The 23,733-nt window shown below is 39.5% G+C and overlaps 1 protein-coding gene across 3 annotated transcripts in view; it reads right to left on the bottom strand.

Moving 5' to 3' along the window:
* Nucleotides 1-282: 282 nt before the first annotated feature.
* Nucleotides 283-23,733, bottom strand: part of NIPAL2 (NIPA like domain containing 2) — a 75,031-nt gene continuing 51,580 nt past the window's right edge. Inside the window, exons 7-12 of one of the 3 annotated variants that reach the window (XM_028164629.2) lie at nucleotides 17,423-17,519; nucleotides 12,516-12,651; nucleotides 10,491-10,579; nucleotides 6,533-6,596; nucleotides 5,320-5,414; nucleotides 283-3,922 (exon numbers count right to left, since the gene is read on the bottom strand). In XM_028164629.2, the coding sequence (XP_028020430.2) occupies nucleotides 3,810-3,922; nucleotides 5,320-5,414; nucleotides 6,533-6,596; nucleotides 10,491-10,579; nucleotides 12,516-12,651; nucleotides 17,423-17,519 (594 nt within the window). In that variant the 3' untranslated portion in view covers nucleotides 283-3,809. Of the gene's footprint in view, nucleotides 3,923-5,319; nucleotides 5,415-6,532; nucleotides 6,597-6,956; nucleotides 7,746-10,490; nucleotides 10,580-12,515; nucleotides 12,652-17,422; nucleotides 17,520-23,733 lie in introns of those variants that run through there. The other 2 variants (XM_057532159.1, XR_009005810.1) reach the window with 2 other exon arrangements.

The following is a 23,733-nucleotide window of genomic DNA, read 5'->3' as shown; positions in this document are numbered from 1 at the left end:
CTCCGTTATGCCTTTGCCAGCTCCCTGGGAAGCAGATTCTTTCCTGGAACACGGAGACTATCTTGCATCTTGCCTGGAACTCTGTGAAACTCCAGCTGCGTGCACCCCAAAACACCACATTTATTTGATATTGGGATTGATATTCCTCTTTTACATTGCGGTTGGGACTCATTAACTCTCAATAAGGACCAACACTGAAGGCGGAGTTTCCTCCCTTTGTAGCAAAAAAAAAAAAAAAAAAAGTTTCCTTGGATGGGCCACCGCTCCTGTAACTGATTTGCTCTCCTGGCACAGGACAGCATGTTGTGTGGTACCCTGAGGCTGGTGAGAAAGGGGAGAGACTCAAGAATTCCTGGGTGGGAAGGTTCTTCCCTGCATTCACCACAATTACTAAAACACTACATTTAATAGCCCAAGACTGGTCTATATTTGCATGGAAACCACATATATGTGGAATTTTATTTTTTTACTTCAAGATGGTCATAATAAGAGCCAGACGGTTGATCAGTCTAACAATTAGAAGCAGCTTCTAAATTCCCCACACAGTCATGTTGGGTTCAATTCTGAGATCTTGTTCTAAAAGTTCAAACTGTGTGGTGTTGATCTAGCAACCTCACTAAAGCACTCATATTGGCTGATGCCAGACATGTGCATTAGGTTTGCAGTTGCCCAGTTCAAGGACTGCTCTGTAACCAGCCTTGGAATTTAAATAAAGCAGTCTGGAAGGGTGTTGGAAAGGTTCGTTTTAATAACTGGTTATATTTGCGTCCATAATATCACTATTAAGTTGGCAAGCAGGAGGCAGCCTTCGGTGTGGCTGAGTGTATATCGTCACCACCCCTGGACGAGCTGTGTGCTTTGAAACAAGGCGCCTAAAGGGGTTCTTGGCTTCAGGAGCTTGGCTCAATGCTTCTATCCATTTGAGCCATGTCCACCATTGCACCTGCTTCTTCTGGAGCCAGACTTACACATTATCACCATTATTCTTCAATAGCACTGAAATTGCACTAATCTATGAAATCTGTCTCTTCCCTTTCTTTCTCTGCCACAAACTTGAATCTCCAGGAGCTTGTGGGAATGGGTTGGGGGGTTGAAAACTACATTCTGGAATCACTGCTTGAGACATGTTTTTATTATATTTTTTTCAAGTGATTCTGGTGACGAAAATAGTATAGTTACAGGGCAAGCAAACACTTAAACTGATAACAATCAGATGGTAAGGACCTCTGCTTTAATCTGCTACATGAGAGGTAACTGCTACTCATTTCTGAGGCAATTATCCACTTAAGAGTGTGGGATTGGAGAGGCCCTTCTGATACAGTTAGTGGTGCTCATAAAAGAACCGCTACCTTCAAGAGAGAAGAATTTGGGCACCAATGATGAACTCATTGCTTTCATTTGTATCTTACATAAGCCACAAGATCCTAATGTAAATATCAAGACATGGCTAACGCTCCCATTGCATCCAGTTTGTTTTTTAAACTCTTGAACGCCCAAGAAATAAGGAAGAAGCAGCACGGCAAGGCCAGAGGAGTCTAGACCAAGGGTTGGAAAGCTATAGCCCACCAACTGGCCACCTCCTTCTGTAAATAAAATTTTACTGACACCAGCCACGCTCATTTGTTTATATACTGTCTATGGCTGCTTTCATGCTACAATGGCAGAGTTGAGTGGTTGCCACAGACACTGTATGGCCAGCAAACCCCAAAATATTTACTCTCTGTGTCGTTACAGGAAGAGTTTGCAGACCCCCCTGGTCTAGACAGTCAGATGAGTCAAGTGTTGGCTAAAAGTCCCCAACTCACAATGCCAAGAGAAGGACAGGGTTGGCTTTGGTTGTTGTCGTGCAGTGTGTAATTTAAAAAATCTTTACAAGTCAATACAACTAAATCTCCTACTCACCTTACTTTGGAGACGCAATATGGAAAGTAAAATTAGGTCTGAATATTATTTTATATGTTACCTAAACTCCTGAAGCATTGCTGGACTGTGCAAATGTGCATGTCAATGTCATTTCTTACAACTTTTAAAAGATGCAAATGTTGGCGACCACTAAAGTACTGGCATTATGCTTGTCTCTGTGCAAAATTCTACAACGTGCAAAACCATGTGCTATAGCTATAAATATAGTCCCACTTCAAGTAAAACTCTTCTGTCTAATTATTTTCCAAATCTTTGAAACCAGTTTTCAGAGTCACCAGAAATCTGTAGTTAAGACACATTTCTTAGCTGAGCCTTCCAATGCCAACATGTTGGACCAAGTTCAGTAAAACATGCCATAAATTATATGACTACATTATTTGAATTAATGGGACACTTTCCACAATGGCAGGAATTGTTACCAGGAGTTCAAAAGCCAGACATGGGCTCTAGGTTATTATTCATACATTGGTGATGGATTTGAATCTCACCTTTGTGGCCTGGTTTGGTTGGTCTGGTCAGGGATGCAGGTCATGACAAAGAACAAAGATAAAAGACCCAAAGCAGTTAAGACTATAGTTTCAATAGTTCTGAGTTAAACAACCAAACAAATGCAAGACAATTGGCTGGAATAATATTGGACTGGCCTGTCAGAAGTGGTCTGAGGTTTCTGATATGTCATTAAGGATGGGGCTTATTATTTGGTGTTGGTGATAATGAAAGCTAGCTCTTTTCTTCTCATTTAAATATTAGGAGATCATAAATAATAACAGATATGATTATGGACTCTACCTGAAAATGTATCTTAGTAGCTATGTCACTATGGCAGTGGAAGAGCCATTCAGGGTATGGTAGCACCTGGGTCTCCTCCCTAGACTTAGGTTGGACCGCCTGGCCGTGTTCTATGTCTACAGATTTAAAAAGGCTGAAATCTAGTTCTCTAATCATAACTGTTCTTTTACCTAGAAGAATTTTATTCTAAAGCTTGAAGTAATGCCTTGAGGAAGAAACAGAGTGTTAGTGAAAATATCACTAAGAATTTATATATGATTTTTGAGACGTGTTAAAAGTTAAAACATTAAAAACCCACTTGATAAATTATAAGATCTAAACAAATAAAGGCATAGTATATGAAGTTTGTCTTCAGTTTCAATTCAAGTATAATAGGATCATACAGCTGAAGAAAACGTCACCATTCTATTACATTTTTATTTAAAAAATTGGTACTAATTCTTAAATTTTTCCTTTCTTAAGCTTAAAAAAGTCCACCAGTCAAGGTCTTTTGATTTTGGCATACCCCATCATAGAATGGGGTATAAGTTCTAATTTTAAAGACACCCTTAATTTTCAAAGGATATTTGTGATAGGGCTAGTTTTCAGAAAAGATGATTCACCACTCAATTTGGGAATAGGAAGGTGAAATGTTTTGGGGGAGGTTCATAAAAGATGTCTTAGGAAAAATGAATGCTCTCAAACCTTTGATTTAGGAGCGAGGTGGTGGGGCTAAAGTGTCCCTTTAAAGCAAAGCAACTGATCTTGCAAGCTGTATGGGAAAAGCAACCGATGCGTTCTGCAGCCAAATCGTGGACGCACATTTTTCTGTGACATTCCTGCTTGGGTAGCCAGGCTCTAATTAAGATCTAGCCAGTTCGATGATCACTAGGGAGAGGTCCAGGGTGTGGGGAACACTTCAAATCACATTCCATGAAAACATTAGAGTGTCAAAGCTTAGGAAGGCCCTGATAGTCCATAGACATGGAGGTGGGGTAAAGGACTAAACAAATGGGAGCACATGTCAGCATAAAATAGCTGCTGACACAAATTGAACATGTGCAATTTTTTAAAAGGTGGTATCGAATAACAGGCCAGCAGCCATCCCTCTCGGCATTTCAGACCTCTTTCTTCTCTCCACTTGGGCTCTTTGTGGAGTCACTTCCATCAGGCAAAGTTCCATAGGATAAGCCGTTCGAATCTGGTTGTATTTTGTCCAACATTTGTTTCCCTGCGGAGATAATAATCACAAAGAATCTTTTGAGCTCTTACAGAAGAATAAGTCTTAATAATTTCTCCTCTATCTAGGCCACATTTTATTCCCTTTAAAAGATACTAGGTGGTCACCCTCTAAATAGAAGAGATAAACGTCAAGGAAGAAAGGCCCACGGAACTCCACGCCCCTTGATGTGCGATCACTGCTGTCCACATGACCGAGCTGTCTCCCGCCCAGGGTCTACCATGCTGAGCACGGACATCAGGTTGGATCAGTCAGGAGATTAACATGAAGCATGCACTCATCTCCAAACCTCTCTCCCCAGTGTTCTGTCTCCTTGTCCATGTTTAGTCTAACGCATGTAACAACAGAGAAAAACAGTCTTTCCTAGTGGCTTCTAAAGCTGTTACTGATCCTATGTATGGGGCTGTGTGAAATGAAAAATAGAGTTAAGAAGAAGTAAACTTTATTTCCCACCAAAGAACCCCTAACCATACAAGGCATCTCTAACACACACCCTTGCCACGAATGCCAATTCTTGCACTGAGTGCTCTTAGCTGCTAAGATGGCTCGAATGGGAAAGAGAACACAGAACTCATAGGGCCATATTTTCTCAGTCGTAGGGATGAGGCTTTAATGCTTTTTGCTTCAAAGGCTGGGTCCCAGCAGAATGGTGGAGGAAGCTGTGAGAACATCACTGCTTCTTGTCTAGAAACCTATAGGTCACCCCAGATCCCCAGCAAAACTGGAGATTGTTGGGGGTGGTGAGCAGGGGAGGGGGTGAGGACACTGCAGCCCACTTCCTTTGTTCTGGATGTGGCTTGTGTTGTGTACGTGACAGAAGCTAGTCATTCTCAGTGAGAGTGGAGAACTGGGACAGCGACGCATCCGCTCTGGATGAGTGAGGTAAGGGAGAGGGGAAGCAGCTCACGTTCAGGTGATCGAGAAGAACGTCTCTCTTGGCCCTACAGCGTACAGGCCACCTCCGTCTGAGCACCTGACCTTCTGGCCTTAGATGTTCCCTCAAAGGCTCTCCAAGCAACAAGGGTCTGTTCTTGCCACTCCCACTCCTTTCCCTACCCTTTTCCAATTTAAAGAAACCTCAAAAGGAAATCTGCAACATCACCCAAATCAAGAAGACAGGATCAGTTCTTTTCTAACCCCAGCGTTCTGTGCAAAGCCAATATTCAAATAAATGATTATTAACATTTACAGTTAAACTATCATAGTTAAACTGTAAATGTTACAGTTTATAGTTAAACTATGAAACCTCTGGTTTCATCATGAAATGTACATGTTTTTGAGGGTAAGAGTTATGTTTTATATTAATTTAACACCCCAAATCATACCAGCAATGATTAATTTATAAGGATCAAATTTTCTATTCTAAATTAAGGAATACACAGTTTTACCAGGGACATGTCCAAAATCAATGTAAGACTGTGGCAGATGTTCCTTTTCTCGATTTCTTGTGACCAAAACCACACCAAGGAATGACAGAAAACACCTGTGAGAATAATGGTGATAAAGAACACAAGATCACTGAAAGAACTCACAGTGTTAAATAACTGAATTCCATATTCTACACGGTGACATACATTCCACCGGTTTTATTCTTTCTGTTTCTCATGGTAAGCTGCCTAGAACTTGTCTTAATTGCTGCAGCCAATAATATTTGTCCCCAGAACCAAGACCTGGGCAGCTTCCAATAAGTCTCTGCTTCAGGTTTTTACCATCTGGAGGCTAATTTAGGCTCTAAACCCTTTGGGTAGACACTAGGTCTCATTTTCTATCCATGCATGCCCAGACTCATTACTGGCATGCAACACGAGCAAAAAAATAATTTATTCTTTAATTTTCTAAGAAATTTTGTTGTCCTTGGCCATAAGAATAGTCATAGTTTCCAGATCCCAGAAGTTTAGCCTCGCCCAAAAATCTTATGAAATTGAATTCTCAAGATAGATGATTTTCTACACTGAAAATAGTCTGGGCTCAAGTTTGCATAACAATGGTCATGCAGGATACCACATCAAGAAGCAACTAAGCATTCACAGAGTGCCAGCTGGAACCAATGGAAGAATTGATACATTGGCGATATTCTGTCAAAGTTCTGCTCTCTGTTTGCCAGAATGCCAGCAGTGACTGTCCTCCAAATCTCCAGGCAGGGTTAAAGCTGGGCACCCAGACACAAGAGAGGGATGGTACCAATCTGATGTTATTAGGTCCAAAGGTAGGGATCTGCCCCAGTCTTGGCCTTTTGTTCTAGGTGATCCTAGGGGCATCTGTGGTTCCCCGATTGAGATCTAACCTAGGGGTTCCCAAGGGTGGGGTAGGTCTGATAGAGTATAAAAATGTGGAGTAGCTACAAGGGCCAGTGGATTTACCCTGACCTTGGCTGGAACAGAAAATCCCCAATGTTTCAGAACCCTCAGAGAGATACTTAAATCACAAAGACACTGAGCCCTGGGTAAGGTGTTAAGTTGAAAAATATGTTTCTTTTAGGAGCTCGGGGAACTGATGTTTCTTATATAATTTTCCAATTTTCTATGCCTCAGGTACAATGCCAAAAATCTCACATAAAAGTAATAGGATTTCACATACCTTACTTCTGAGACATTTACTCACCCAAAAAGATATATAAATATAGTGAGAAAAGCTGCACCAAGGAATTCCTGATAAAATATGATACCTACCATAGAAATAGAAGATAACATTAATTTTAGGGTAAGAATATTTACAATAGCTACATACTGTTTTTCAAATTAATGTATTATTTTTTCTAAGTATAGTTACCCTTAAAATGCACATCCTGTAGTTTAAAAATATTTGCATGCCATACTAACATTTTCAGTGATCCCAAAAGAACACAGATTTGTAGACTTTACATAATGTAAGTATCATTATTAAAAAATCAGCACCATTAACATAACTTTTGCCAACAGAAATTTCTTATCCAGTCCAAGATTTGTCCCACTGGCACGTGCAAGAAAACAAAACTCGAGAGATATTTCCCACCTACAGTTTCAAGCCAGGGGTCAGCAAGCCTGACCTGCGCATCTGGGTGGACTCTGGGCCTTTGACACGGCGCTCGCACTTCAGGCCAGCTGCTCCCCGTGCTGTCAGTCTTGGCAACGCCCTGCGGTTTGTGGGTCTGGCACATGCTCATTCAGGCACTGGAGGATGCTGATCTGCTACCCCAGCTCCATTTCTCACCGCCAACCCCCTCTCCCATCTCCTTCATCTGGTCTTTCCTTCTGGGTGAAGGGAAATGTGGATGTGTCCTTTACTCCTATGAGCTTTTCTTCTCTCCTTGTTAGTCTCAATGATTTCCTCTTGGCCTATGGTCCCAAAGCCTTCGTAGAGTTTTTACTAAATAAGTTATCTTTAGATTATATATTACTTGGCATCAAATTTGTGTGTGTGTGGTGTTAGCCTTGCTACCCTGTTGACAAGTATTTATTGAGAGTCCTAAGTGCCAGCCACTGCTTAGGTGCTGCAGATACCACAGGGAACAAGACAGGGGCTTTCTCAGTCTCAAGTCTATCTCCTCACCTAGAGGATAAACTTCCTACAGGAATAAGCCATGTCCCATTCTGATGAATATTTGTTGAATGAATCAACACTTCTGAAGCATTTTTCCATGTTATTACACATTTCCTTGTGATCATTTTAATGTTTTCTTGTTATTCTGAGCTGGTGCCCCATAATATTCATTTCTTGAAGTACATTTTAAATTGTTTCAAATGTTTTGCTTTTGTAAAGTGTCAATAAACTTCTCTACATATTTTTTTCCCAGTATTTTAGGATTTTTTTGTTGTTGTCGCTTTAAGAGGAATTTCTGTTAAAACAGAGCAAAAACTAAAAAAAGTGTAGTAAAATACACATAACATAAAATTTACCATCCTAAACATTTTAAAGTTTACAGTGCAGTTGTGTTAAGTATACAGTCATCACTCGGTACCCACAGGATTTGGTTGTAGGACCCCTCTGTGGATACCAAAATCCGAGGATGCTCAAGTCCCTTATATAAAATGGCATAATATTTGCATATAACCTACACACATCCTCCACAAATACTTTAAATCATCTCTAAATTACTTATAATACCTAATACAGCGTAAATGCTATGTGAATAGTTGCTACCATGCGGCATATTAAATTTTCGCTTTTTGGAACTTTCTGGAATTTTTTTGGGGGAGGGGATATTTTCTATCCACTGTTGGTTATATCCACAGATGCAGAACTGTTGATATAGAGGGCCAACTATATTCATACTGTTGTGCAACCAATCTTCAGAACTTTTTATCCCGTAAAACTGAAACTCTATACCCATTAAATAACTCCCCATTTCTGCCTCCCCCCAGCCCCTGGCAATCACCACTCTACTTTCCATTTCTGTAAGTTTGACTACTCTGGATACCTCATATAAGTGGAATCATACAGTATTTATCCTTTTGTGACTGGCTTGTTTCACTTAGCATAATGTCCTCAAGGTTCATCCATGTTGTAGCATGTATCAAAAATTCTTTCCTTTTTGATGGCTGAATAATATTCCATTGTATGTATACACCACATATTCTTTATCCATTCATCTGTCAATTTATGTTGCTTCTGACATTTGGCTACTGTGAATAATGCTGCTATGAACCTAGGTGTACAAATATCTGTTTGAGTCCCTGCTTTCAATTCTTTCGGACATACACCCAGAAGTAGAATTGCTGGATCATATGGTAATTCTATGCTTAATTTTTTGAGGAACTGCCATAGTGGCTACACCATTTTACATTCCCACTAACAGTGCACAAGGGTTCCAATTTCTTCATATACTTGCCAACACTTGTTATTTTATTTATTTATTTATTTATTTATTTGCTAGTAGTCATCCTAATGGGTGTGAAGTGGTTTTGGTTTGCATTTTCCTAATGATTAGTGATGTTGAACATCTTTTCATGTGCTTGTTGGCCATTTGTACATCTTCTTTGAAGAAATGTCTTAATCAAGTCCTTTGCCCATTTTTTAATTGGGTTATTTGTTTTTTGTTTTTGAGTTGTAGGATCAAAGAGTAGAAACATTTTTAAGGCTCTTGATAAAAACTATGAAACTCAGTTCTAGGAGGGCGGTACCATGGTACCCAACTCCACGAGAGTGCCTGCAACACTTCAGCCTTGTCGGCATTGATTATTGAGATAAAAAGAGCAAAACAAAAGCTTTACTAATTTAGCAGGCAAAATATGGTATCTCATTTTCGTTTTAAGGTATACTTTTTGATGGGGGCAAAGAGGAGAAGTAAGTCAAGAAGCTTCACCTCCATTCCACACTTCAGTAACATCAGGTGAACTATTATCAATCACTCCCAGAAAGTTCCAGCTTCCCTGATTCATCAATTACTTGGTGTGCTAGGTATTCAGATCCAGCCCTGTTGGTCCTCCTATAAAACCTTCTTTTCAGGGGAACTACATGTTTTACACGTCTTTAGCACAGTCATCTTAATTATTATGCTTTACGTCATGCTTATAAATGTTTTTGGCCTTGCTCTTTTCCTTTTTCAATATTTCTAGAGCACACAAGTGTACAATCTTTTGTTACTTTCTTTTGTCAACAAGCATAAAATGCTAAAAAAAATTAGATGTTTTCAGATATAATCCTTCTCTTTAAAAGTAAGTTTCAATTTTGGGAAACAGAAAATGCATTAATTACATTTAAAAATTGCCCACTGGCAGTCACCCTGTTTGCCATGAAATAAAAAAGATGTGTCCATTAGGCAACAGATAATACCTAATTACCTCCATAATACAGAAACTTTGCATTGGGAAATGAAGTCCCAATATGACCAGGTAGTAAATACATCTAATAAGCCAATGAACTAAGGTATACCAGTACCAAACTTACAAATGATATACCTGAATCTACTGTATTTTTGTTTGGACCAAGTTTCAAATTTATACTTTTTTAACACTATTGTGTCTGACATATTTAAAAAATTGTCCATAGAAAGAAAAGAACTACAATAGTCGAAAAATAGAGGCCAGAACAGCAAAGGTAGTAGTTTCTATTCTCATCTGTCTGGCCTTCCCTGGAACACTGGATTCACTTTTGGACCCCTCTCTCTGATGCAGGGGGTGAGGACCAGGGAGGGAAGAGTTCATCGAACTGGGGATGTTTGGTCCAGAGACAGGACACAAGAGGACCTGTGCTTTGATTATCAGAAGGGCTGGCAAGGAGAAGACTCCAGAAAGCAGAACTAAGATGAGCATCTTCAATTCACAGGGAGGCTTATTTCAGTTCCAATACAGGGGAATACTTTCTAATAATTAGAGCTCTCCAAATTATTAGAGTGATTCAAACCAGGACTGAACTGTCTCGGGGGACAGAGAGCACCGGGGAACATTCACACAAAGTAGAATAAGCTCTCCTAGAGGATGTTATGGAGGAAGTTCAGACACTGGGTGGTAGCTAGGAGGATGCGGGCTATACATTCCCTTATAACCAAAATATTCCTTGATTTTCTCATCACTCTGAGGGAGACTTCATTTATGCTTGTTATGGGGATAGAATCACCTAAGCGTAGAAAGCCAAAACTCACCTGCAATAATGGCACTGATTGTAAAGAAAGTATGGTTAACGGGCACCACCGTCGCTGTACTGTAGAGTTTTGTGGCTTGATTCAGGAGCCTAGAGCAGAAGGCATTTACTGAAGCTCTGTCTTTGAGAGACGCTCAACAATAAGTTAACAATAACATCGAGAAATGCATGTTCTTTAGCTACAACTACAAAGGGAAAGGAAGTGCAGTAAAAGGGCATTTCCAATCAGCAGTCATAGCTTATATGCATCTGATGTATGAGATCAGATGTCAGGTTTTACGGTCTGTTTAAACCAACAACAGTAACAATGAAAAGCAATTAATCATATTTGGAGGCCACAGAAGTTTGAGTTGGAAGCGATTCAAGCTGCTGGACCAGTATCACACTGGGGCTGATTCATTAGGATAGACTTTAGAACCTGTTAAATATCATATCTGGGGAATGGTATAGCTATCCCTTGACATGCCACGTGCCAAGAAAGAAGATGGAGAAGTAAAGGAATGTTTAATGTTTCAAAAACAATGCTCAGCCCTCCAGCTGCAGAGCACATGTGGGAGCTCAGCTTCCCACTTTGGCCGCCAACATGGTTCAGGTTCCCACAACTGCACTGTGCAGCCCTGTCAGGGACTAGACCTTTTCTGAAGCAGCGCATTGCATTGACATCACCTGGGCACTTTAAAAAGCACTAATGTTTAGGTCCTATTCTAGAGCAATTGAAAAAAAAAATTTGTGAGTAGAGCCCAAGTGTTCCTCTATGTGTGTGTGTACATGCATGTACACACACACACATGCATGTACACAGGCATGTAAGTATATATGTGCATGTATACATATATGTACAAACAAACCTCCTCAGGTAATGAATTGTAATGGGAAGCCAGGGCTGAGAACCATGGTTCTACAGTTCTAGCGTGGTCACGTAGTTCTAGTGTGAGAGGTGCAGGGACTGAAACAAGGGTGATAGGAATGTAGTTTACCTTCAGTTGTATCTGGCTTTGAAATTCATGAAGCAGAGTTTAAAGATAATGATGCTAATCACTAAATTCTGAAACTGTACTGATTAATTCAGAAGAGAGATGCAACAAAACAGTTTCATGATTCAAGTATTAGATACACACTTGGTCTGATAAACAAACAAAAGGAACAGTTTGTTTATGACAAATGAAACAGTGACAGGACATTGGATTTCTCCTGTAACACACGCCTTGTAACAGGGTCCATATTCAACCCGTAACCATTAGACTTGACTTCTAGTACCTAAGGAAGGAACCACTCGCCTCCAAAATTTGGGCTTTGATTTCCTGGCTGCCACTGGGCTGGTGCTCCTGCATAGCATTTTGGGGTAAACAGAAAGCTTTCTGGTGGACTCAGGAGAGCCTAGCAGCAAAGGCAAAATCATGATGTGAACTGGAGGGGAAGAGATTGGAGCAGATGGAGGTGGGGGGAGAGAAGAGCAGAAATTAAAAATGTTCCATATCACCACTGTGAGGCCCCAAGAGAAATGTAAAACAATCATTCTGCAATCCCATGGGTGCAAAGAAAATTCTGGCTAAAGATGCAAAGTTTTGGGGAAAGGATTTCCCTCCCGGCCAAACGTCTGGTTTTGTCCATCTCTGGGCAATTAATGAGTATGAGCTAAGAAATGAAGGTGAAGGGTTCATGTATTTCCTATATTTAGAATGAAATCCTGGATGTGGACCTGCCCCTTTGATTTATTGCTAATGACAACCTGTGTGCGATGGATATTAATTACAAGCAGAAGAGCATCAGGAAAGTATCAAAGTGCACTTAGCTGGATTATGGCCACACTTTAGAACTCACAAAACATGAAGGCAATGCTTCGTAAAAACTTATTATTGGATGTGAAAGATAAAGCCAGGGATATTGGCCGAGGATAAGCATAGACCCCTCACCCTTAGAAATCAGTTGCATCTAATTTTAATTATCATCTGAGGCCAATAAAGATGAATGCTCAGAGAAGCACAGGAATGTTGAAAGAGCAGTGAGTACGTAAGAGCTAACTTACTTGACTTGGAAAACACAAGATGCTATCATGATGATACACATGATATAGAAGATGGGATAAGTTAGTTGCATTTTATCCGTCACAGAAAAAGTGATCATGCCCGAGACGGCTTTTACTGAAATGACAGTCAATGAGGCTGAAAAAGAAAACACAAAACACAAATAAAATACATGTTTGAGGTAGAATTACAAATAAGTATCTTAACTTTACATGGTAGAGTAGTAAATACCCCTATTATGCTTTAAGAATGAAGACTGCCCTGAGACGTGTAGGGTAGGTTGTGATGCCAGCCAAGCAGTAGCCCTGTTGCTCAAGCTGTGGGCTTTCCATTTGCTTAAATCAGCTAAAGATCTGTTGTGTGACTGAGTGCTTATCTTTGGAGCAAGACGCTTATTTTCCAGCCCTCACTGTTGAAAGGACGCTGTGGAGGTTATAATTACTAGTAGACGGGAAAGGAAGAAAACAATGAAGGGAGGAGATAAGAAAAGGCAGATTGCCCATGGGACATTAATGGGAAAATAACTATTAAACTATACTGAAAAAATTTAAAGCCAAATAGATGAGAAGACTGGAAAGTGAAAAGCAACTCACTCCGTGAGTTTACTAAGAGTTGTACTAAGTCTACATATGAGTCCTTTTGTTAGTAAATGCCTAGAAGTTTCCTTAAAAATATTTTTTGACAAGGACGTTAATAGTAAGCAGGACAGAGCTGAGTATTCATTTCTCAGAGTCAACCGTAATCTAAGATTTACATAAGCAATGTCTGTTTATTTTCTATGCTAAAGAGGAACTTATCCCTATGGGAACAAGTTTCTCACATGCTTCAAACAGCAATGAGGAAAAAGTGATCTGATAAGGTTATGTTAGTATGAAAGCAAGGAAGAATTTTCTGGAAACACAGTGTTTCCGTAGGAAGAAGAGAGTGTTTTCTTTTTGTCTTAGGTCTCTTGAAACTACTGTTGCATATAATTCCATAATTTAGCTGAAACCCACAGAAAGTTAAAAAATAATTTTTACATGAAATCAAATATCTGTAAGTCAAAGGCAGTGTGAAGAAGGAATACTATCTTTGATCTACTTGGTCGTAATATATCTGAGCTTTATTCCTTTTAGCTTTTGAAAAGGATATATATATAATGTTTAAAATAGCAGGTGATGACCAACAAGGAAAAGCCTAGTTTTCCAAAAACTAAAAATATACTTTGACTTGAAGGATACCAGGGCACACTTCCAAATTAGGCATTTTCTTTCTGTTAAAAGTCATAATTAACAGAGGAGACCAGGTGATAAATTCTAAAAACAAACTTCCAATCTGAACAAAGAGGCCCTTACAGCTGGGCCCTTCTTCACTTTAAATGTTTTTTGACTTGGTCATTTTACATATTTTCTATAGATTATGAAAATAGTCATATTTTAGCTAATCTAGAAATGTAAAATATCCATAGACATGTATGTCACTTGATGGTTTAAGTTTATAAGGTTAGCTCTTGCGGGACCTTGATTTCCTCCTAAACACTTGGCTTGAAATTAGAGCGCGATGTGGTGATGGGCTTGTGGTCTGAACAACCAGCTTTCCAAAAGAGATCATTAACGGAGAAAGAGTTGAACACACTATTCCCTTCACCTCAGAACCTCAGGGTTGCAAAGGCCACCTAATTCAACCACCATCCGATGTTAAATTATACTTAAATACAAAACAAAAACAAAACTATAATTCTTTATTAAACAGCTAAACCAACTATCAGTTGCTAGAGTTAATCACTATATTTTCAAAGCATGCACAATCACCACCTGATTAATCACTGTTTATTGTATTTCTAAGCTGGTGTTGAGTACTTCTAAATTTTTTTGAGGGCGGGGGTGGTTAATGAGGATGGGTGGGAATACCAAATTGTAATGCAGTATCATTCTAATGCTGTAGATATAAAAGTAGAAAATACTTACATATGCACAGAAAAAAATGGCTAGAAGAAACTACATCAAGACACTATCAGTGGCTATCTCTAGGCAATGGGATTATGAATAAACTTTAAACTCATTTTTTTTAAACTATAAAAAGTATGCATGCCCATTTACAAAAATTTGGAAAATGCAGAAAAGTCTGGAAAGAAAAATAAAAATCACCTGTAATCTCAACACTCATCCCCAAATCATTTTTAACATTTGAGACTCTTTGTAGTTATTTTTCTATCGCTAAGCACAAATATAACATGTGAATCATACAGTATATACTACTTAGGAACCAATTTTCCATCACCATTAAGTATTTTCTATGCCACTAATTATTCTTCTAAAGTATGATTTTTATTGGCTGGAGAGTAAGCCTTTGTATGAATGGGAATGCCTTTTGGGAATTCCTTACTCTTGGATATTTTGATTGTATCCATTTTTTTGGTATTAAAAATGAAACTGTGATGAATATCCTTGAATACAAATCTTTGTATATCATTCTGCCAATTTCTGTAGGAAAATCACCTAAAGGGCAATTCCTGTGTTGACAGCCACTGTTCTTCTGAAATCTGTTGGTAAACTATCTTCTACAGAGGACCAGACACACTCCCATCATATCATGCTGCAGTGCTCAATTATATGAATTTTTATATTTTATATTAAAATATTTCATATTTTATCGTTTCTTGTTGTCTTTCTCTGTTTTCTTAATTCTCAGCAGTAGACATGTATTACTTTCATCATTATAACAGTACGATTTTTACCCAACATTAATTATGCTGACCCATGTTTAAAAGTCAGCCTTCTCAGTTTATTCCTAGTTCTTCCTCAGAACTGATTCTTGGGTTTATGTATCGATCCATTGCTTTTCTGCTTTCTATTTCATTAATTTTTGCCTTTATCTTTACTAATTGCTCCTTTCTGCTTGCCTCAGCTTTATTTCTGTGCTTCTTTCCCCTAACTTCTTGAGTTGAGTACTTAATTGACTTACATTTAAAGCAATGAATTTCCTTCTGAATACAGCATTAGGCATAAACTATAGGTTTAATATTAAGTGTTTTCATAATAATTTAAGAAATATATGCTGTAATGAAATTGTGGTTTCTGCTTTGGCCCAGCTGCAGTTTAAGCATAGTGTTTAACATTCCCAGGTGGTACGGTTTTAGTGGTTCTATTTTTGTTATTATTTTCTGTTTTTATTTCACTGTGATCTGAAAATGTGGTCTGTACTATTTCAACTTCCTGGAATTTATCAGAAATTTCTTTGTGGCCAATCATAAGATCAGCTTTTGTAAATGTTACACAGGCACTTGAAAGAAGGTGTATTCTCTGCTTTCTGGATTTAGAGTTCAACATTAGAGCTGCCAGATCAAAATTAAGCATTCAGTTTCTCTAATTTTACATATTTTTCTGTCTACTTATTTCCATGAGCTAAGAGAAGTCTCCTGCTCCTCTTATATTTATGCTAATGTAGTCTCTGAAATAGCTGCTGCCCAGTCTACTGAGGGCCCCTGTCCCCTGATGCTTCCTCCTTCCAAGCCCCAGTCCTACCCTGATTAGCAACTAAATACTAATAGGGGAGCCTCCAGGATCCTCTGTTGCATTTAGTGCTTCTGCCTTGATTTCAACTTAGATGGTAATACAATGACCTTCTGCTTTCTTTTACTTTCAATCTGAGTTACCTTGTTTAGATGAAATTTATGTATGAAGTCAAAATATTTCACAACCAGCAGAGGCCAATCAGAAAGGGTGCTGTTTCAATAACCCTTATAGAGCTGAACCAGAGGAAACTGGCTGAATCCAATTTCAGAATCTTTTTCAAAATCAATACGGGAATTTTTCTGAAGTCCAATTTGGAAATCTTTCTTTTTTACTTGGTAAACTTACCCCATTTACATTTATGATCAAAGCTGATATGTATGGTCTTAATTCTGTTATCTTACTTTCCTATTTAAAATTTCCTTTATTTTCAATATTTTCCTACATAATGTGCATCTTTTCTCTTAGTTTGCTTTTGTTCTCCCTTCCTGGTAATTTGGAAGAAAAAAGATATAAAGTTTTTTTTCTGTTCTTTTGATCAACCACATACCTGAACATGTTCTAGAGTAAATTTGTTTCTATAAGTAACTATCACAAATGCAACTCTTCCAATTCAAAGAAGAGTTGATGAAATGAAGAAATGAAACCTCCAGCACCTCGTGAACATGGGAGCTGCAGCTGCCTCAAATACAATGTACAAAGTTAGAGTAAACAACATGTGATGGATGGGTCATCTTAGGCAAAGAAGGAATTACAAATAAATTTTTGAAAAGGGAATTTCCCAAATGATTAGTGAGATCTCCTAGTGTTGATATATATATATGTATGTATATGTGTGAGAGAGAGAGAGATACAGAGGAGTGGGGAGGGAGAATAGATTTAAAAATATATAGAGGGCTTATGTAAGCATCAGTTTTCAAATCTTATAAGATGCCTCTGGAAAAAAAGGAAATGGGTAGTTAAATAATGAATGAAAGAAATGTTGTATTCAAGAAAAATCATACTGCTCACGTTTGTTTCATATTAGCCATGTTTTAAAGTTTTGTTTTTCTTTTCCTAAATGTAAACAGGATAGGCCTAGATAACTTCTGATACAAAAGTTTCATTTGGGTTTATTCATTTGTTTCTCTTTTAATATTCTTCAATTATTTACTAAGAAAAAAATCCCCAAATTGTCAGAGAGCAAATAAAACTATCAAGAAGTAAAAATCCTTAAATATATTAAAAATTAAACATATATCAATGGCAGCAATGGACATGCAAAGTATAATTTGCGTAACTGAGACTCAGTTTCTATAGATCAGAATTGAAAAGTAGAAACAATGAGAAAAAATAGAATGCTCAAATATTTTCCTTTAAACTCTTTTATGACTTAGCATGGCTAGATTAGATAATTAGAAAACAAAAAATATCCTTACCTAGAAGTGCCACCAGGGTTAGCAGAATCGCAATGTGTTTTATTCCTTTTCTTTTATGGAAATATAGGAGAATGCAGAAAATTAGTATTTCTAAAATCTAGAAATGAAAAAGATGAAAAAGAGTAAAGTGTAAATTATTCTATATGAAGTCTTCAGAATGTCACACTTCTCTTTTTGATTTTGCAACAACTATCATATGAGGGTTGAGGATGACTGGAGCTCCTAAGGACAATTATAAACATATGAGAACAGCATACGGACCCTTAGTGATCCAGATCCAGAGTTCTAACGTCACCTACATGGCAATGATGCCCAAATCTAGATCTCCAGTCCTGACCTCCCAACTCCAGTCTCATTTATCCAGTTGTCTACCAGACATTTTCACATGCATTTTTTTTTTTTTTTTTTGGCTGCGTTGGGTCTTCTTTGCTGCACATGGGCTTTCTCTAGTTGTGGTGTGCGGGCTTCTCATTGTGGTGGCTTCTCTTGTTGCAGAGCATGGGCTCTAGGCACGCAGGCTTCAGTAGTTGTGGCTCACGGGCTCTAGAGCACAGGCTTAGTAGTTGTGGCACACAGGCTTAGTTGCTCCACACCATGTGGGATCTTCCCGGACCAGGGCTCAAACCTGTGTCTCTTGCATTGGCAGGCAGATTCTTAACCACTGGGCCGCCAGAGAAGTCTGACACATGCATGTTTAACAGCCATAACACACGAATATGCGCAACACTTAACTCTTTTTTTTTTTTTTGGCCGCGTCGTGTGGCATGCAGGATATTAGTTCCCCGACCAGGGATCGAACCTGTGCCCCCTGCAGTGGAAGCGCAGAGTCTTAAACACTGGACTGCCAGGGAAGTCCCAACACTTAACTCTCTATTTTTTTTTTCCTTTGGCTGCGTTGGGTCTTCATTGCTGCACGTGGGCTTTCTCTAGTTTTGGCGAGCGGGGGCTACTCTTCCTTGCGGTGCACGGGCTTCTCATTGTGGTGGCTTCTCTTGTTGTGGAGCACAGGCTCTAGGTGCGCAGGCTTCAGTAGTTGTGGCCATGGGCTTAGCTGCTCCGTGACATGTGGGATCTTCCTGGACCAGGACTTGAACACATGTCCCCTGCATTGGCAGGCGGATTCTTAACCACTGCACCACCAGGGAAGTCCCCAACACTTAACTCTTGGTGGCCTACCTTCCCTCCCTACCTGCTCCTCCTGGGTCTCCACCCCATCAGGAGATGGCATCACCACATGCCCTGTTGCACAAGCTGAAAACTCTTCCCTTTCCCTCATTCCTCACCACCCTCTCTGACTAGTGCAACAGCTTCTACTTTGTCTCTGATTTGACTCTTGCCTCTTTACAATCCAGACATTCAGCAGCAAGAGGAGTCATTTAAAAATACAATTTGGATAATGAAATATTTCATTCATAGAGAGTATATATGAATATACATATCAGGTATTTACAGTAATGTGACAAGTACCATTGTGCCCTCTACTCAACCTGAGAAACAGAACCCATCAATCCCTGTGAAGTCTCTTGTTCCCAATTGCACTCCCCTCCTCCTGCAACCTCCCCAGCAACCACTACATTGAGTTTTGGGTTTACCATTCATTTTCTTTATACTTTATCACATTTCTACGTATCCCCAAATGACGCCGTTTATTTTTGCACACTTGTTCTTTATACAAGTGGAATTATACTTGCTTTCACTCTCCTGCTTTTTTTTCACTGTGCATTATGTTTATGAGATTCATCCAGGATGATACATGTAGTAAAAATAGAAATTAGATCTAGTCATTCCTTTGCTTAAACGTCCCATCACGTTAAGAATAAGATCCACACTCCCTACTGGATGACAAAGCCCCAGTTAACTTCTGGGACCTCATCATCTTGTACGGCTGGCTCCTGGACGGTCCAACCTGCACCAGCCACAGATGGCCTACCCCTCCCCGCCAACCCCTGCCACCCCGCTGAGTCCTTTGAGGTCCTCAGATTGCTCAGCTTTGGGGCCTTTGCACTAAGAGTTTGCCCTGCCTGGAATGCTCTTTCCCTGAGCTATTGTTTGCACAATGACTTCTTCTAGTCACTCAGCTCCTTGGAGAGATCTTCCCAGATCGTTCTGATCTCACAGAGCCACCCAGCTGTCCTATCACAACCCCAATTTCAGGTGGCTACCATAGAGTATTTTATCATGACCTGTTCGCGTGGTTATGTGTTTCTTGTCTGTTTCCCACTAGCACATCTGCTCTATGAGAACAGGGACCTTTTCTGCCTCCAGTGCCTGGAATACAGTTGGTCACTCAATAAGTATTTTTTGAATGAATGAGTAAATTACACCTCAAATTTATTATGAACAACTTGCCAAAAAAACAAGCCTTATGTCTCATAAACTGAGTGTTCAATAAGTATTAATTGACTGAATGTCTAAAATTTTCCTACCTTTAAGAAAACTAGTATAATTTTGAGTCCTCAATTTTATTTTTGTTTTAGCTGTTTTTTTCTTTTTTGTAGTCCTTAAGATAACCTGAAGCATAGTTTTTTTTTTTTCTCCCCCCAAAGAGACAGTATCTCTGGACTGAAATCATAAATATAAATTTTTACATTGGACAAGTGAAAATACCAGCATTAATTTTTTTCTTAAAAATGACTAGAGTTAGGGACTTCACTACTTTCAGGGCTGCATTTTACTTATGGAGCCCTAAATAAACATGTCTCTTCTGTTCTAACTCAAGGTTTTGCTTGTTGGTTTGTTTCTCCCTTTAATCCTCTGTGGGCATGGAAAGCAGCAGGACCATATCTTCCTCATTTAAAAACCTTTTCATCTAACATGGAAGATTAACTCATCCCTTAGTCTTTTCTTTTCCTGGCAAATTAAACCAATCGTTTTAACTCTTCCTTATAGCACTTATTTGCCAGACCTTTAATTTAATCAAGTCGTGCTTCAAAAGCTATTCAACTCCTATCTCTTTGCCTTCCTGAAAGCCGCCATCGAAACCGAAACATCCCTCTCCACTTGGTCTCCCCTCCACCACAGTTGTCCATTTCTCATGTGATACAATTACAGACAGCTCCCAGCAGCCTTTGGGACCACTGTATTTGTGGCTGGAGGGAAGAATGCTCTTCCTGCACTAAGGCACAGAGCATGTTAGCTAAATCTGTTAGCATGCCAATTATTAACATTTTTGGGGGGGATGATGGTAGTTATCAGTTTTGAAAATCATGTATGACTTTCTTTACAAACTCTATCTCTGTGGCTTCAGAGCTATAAAACATGAGTTCCTATTATTCACAGAATGACTGCAGTCGCCCTGGGTTCTGTCCTGTGGCAAGAGATCACGGAGCTCCCGGGAATAAAATATTCAAGCAGCATGAGTTAACGTTAATTTTTTCTTTTCTAGTAACATTTTCTCTCCTCTCTGAAAAAATCAATATCAAAGAAGCTGTGACTTCTGCAGGTTGTTGCGACCCAGGAAGAGGCTGCTTTGCTGATTGCTATCTCAGAGGCCAGAAATAATAACAGCACCTAGTGCATGCTTGCCACATGCTTTACTTGTACTAATTCATTGAATCCTCACAACAACCTCAGGAGGTGGGCACTATTACTGTCCTCATTTTACAGATGGGGAAACCAAGGCTCAGAAGGGTTAAGTGGTACAGCTCTGGAAGGCAGAATTATGCCCCCTCTCCCACCCCAAGATGTCCACGTCCTAATCTCTGGAACTTGTGTGTATGTTACTTTACACAGCAAAGGGGCTTTGCAGATGTGATTAAGGCTATGGACCTTGAGATGTGGAGATTATCCTGGATTATCCGAATGGGCCCAGTGTAGTCACAAGGGTCCTTAAAAGCAGAGAACCTTCCCAGCTGTGGTCAGAGAGAGATGTAACATGAGAAAGACCCAAGTCAAGGAATGCTGGCTGCCTCTAGAAGCTGGAAAAGGCAAAGAAATAGATTCTCCCCAAGGGGCGTTCGCAAGGAATACAGCTCTGCCAATACCTTGATTTTAGTCCATGAGACCTGTGTTGGACTTCTGACCTTCAAAACTGTAACAAAATTAATTTGTGTTGTTTTAAGCCACTAAGTTTGTGACAATTTGTTATGGAAACAATAGGAAACTAATTCAGGTTTGGGTATCTGAAGTCTTTCCAGAGGAACAAAATTCTCAGGATGAGTTTTCTGAACTATTCTGGGTTTTCTGGATTCATTCTCCAATTTGATTTAAAGGCCCGCATCACCCTGTTTTCAGTGGTAAAAAGGGCACTGGCAGTCCATGCGATGATGTGACAAAAGACATACACAAAATTTCATCACTGGAAACCCTAGTCTTACTACCAGAATCTGAGCCTGTGTTCACCTCCTTTTCTCCCACCGAGTTCTTTCTTAAAGTATAGCCTTTGATATAGCTGCCTTGTCCAGAAGAAATGAGCTCTGCAAAGGTTCTCTCTAAGGCCAAGCCTGGACAAAGGTCTGATACTCGGAGGTCAGCTTGTATTAATTCCGCTTGGAGAGCTGCGTGGGGAAACGAACTGGACTGTGCACCCCAGAAGTGGATGACCCGGTTTGGAATTTTGGCTCTGCCACTTAGTATTTAAGTGACCTTGGACAAGTGACTGAACCTCCCTAACTCAGTTTCTCCATCTGCCAATGTCTAGGGCCGTTGCGCAGATGAAGGACAGAACGTGGTCGGAGTGGGCATAGGGCTCAGACTGCTCGGTGAGGTTGGCTACTGAGGCCGCAAAGTGTATCCTAGCGCAGACCTGCGAGTGCTACTTACATTCAGACAACGAAGCAGATGAACCTCATGCAACAGAAACGGAGGCTTTGTACACACATAGTTTTCTCCCTTCAGGTTTTAACACCTGCCGGTGGGTTGTTGAAGCAGCTTTTGCCAGAAAGGCCAACTTAATAATCGGCTTCGGGGTAGAGAACTACACCAATCGACAGGCTGGGTCCCTGCTTTGGCTGATTTAATTTTTGGTCTAGTGGGGAGGAAATGAGCACCATGCAGATTATTTTGTGAAGGATTCTATGTTCACAAGAGAGGTTTCCACCTGAATAGTCTATGGGGAAATCTGGGTGGGCAAAACAGCCACAGTCAAGCCTGCCATAGAACACGAATTAACTGAGGCTCAGAGCCACGTTCCCTCGTGTGGGTTCTGCAGAGGCATTAATAGTTGCTACTCAACAAAAGGCCCTTCAAGAAAAGGGCCTCGTGGTCATATAAGCCTGGGCAGGGCGGGATTAACAAGGTTAAGCCTGTCTCTTTCCTAAAGGACTTCTAGTTTTTAACTTGCTGATGGAGATGTTGAATTTCTCAGGGGGCCATGTATGTTTTATAGCATCTCTCCAAGCTAGTTTGACCTTGCAAACGTGATTGCTCTTTGCTTTTTGGCAAACAGCAGGTGGGAAAAAGTCTGTTTTAGTGGGTGAGCAAAGGACACTTCATTCCTCTCTGGCCAGTAGACACCAGGCTCCTCAAATCCTCTTCCTACCCAAAAGAGTCCCAGCTCAGAGGGTAGGCTCCCGGGCCTTGTTTCTGAGGCTTTGACTTCATGTAAGCCTTAAAAGGAAAATGGATATTGACCTGGGACAGGTCAACACATGATACAAGGAGATGCTATTAACTAGTCTGTAATATGACTTTACAATCGCCTTTTGAGATACGTAAAATTTATTCAGACTTAAAATATTTTTATTCATTTTATTAGTTATTTGATCAGTCCCGAAACGCTGTTCAGGTGTTGCATTTATACTTGGTGTGATACAAAAACTGTTAGATGAATGTACTTCAAAGAATCATCTTAATTACTGTAATTATGATCTTTGCAATTATGGTTTGCAGAAAAAGCACAGACTCTGCCACTTTGAAGGATTAAATATTAATTACGTAGATGTTTAACAGATTTAAACCAAACTTCAGCTCAAGATCTTAGTATGTAATTGATAACTTCTAGAGCCTTTAGAGATGCAACATATAATGGATTAAATTCCAAACTGAGATAAACTAAGATAATATAGATCTATTCCCCTAAGAGTCTAATGCCAAAAGTGCTATCCAAATGTGACTTTATTAAAGGTTTATTTTATGCTATCTTATAAATATCTGGAATTATTTACATTTTTGGCAACATTTACTTTCAAATATACTTTCATTATTTTACAGGAATATGGGTCTCTCCCAGGACTATAAAATTCCTGCTTCAGGAATTCTCCTCTGTATTCTACGAGGCTAATAAGTTGAATGAATTAGTGAATAAATGAATGAATTAAGAGCTAACTTTGGAAAGTGGAAAAATGCAATTAATTTCAGAGTACTTTTTTCGT

This window comes from Balaenoptera acutorostrata, chromosome 17, assembly GCF_949987535.1.
Source record: "Balaenoptera acutorostrata chromosome 17, mBalAcu1.1, whole genome shotgun sequence".
Taxonomy (NCBI): domain Eukaryota; kingdom Metazoa; phylum Chordata; class Mammalia; order Artiodactyla; family Balaenopteridae; genus Balaenoptera; species Balaenoptera acutorostrata.
This window is presented reverse-complemented; position numbering and strand designations above follow the sequence as displayed.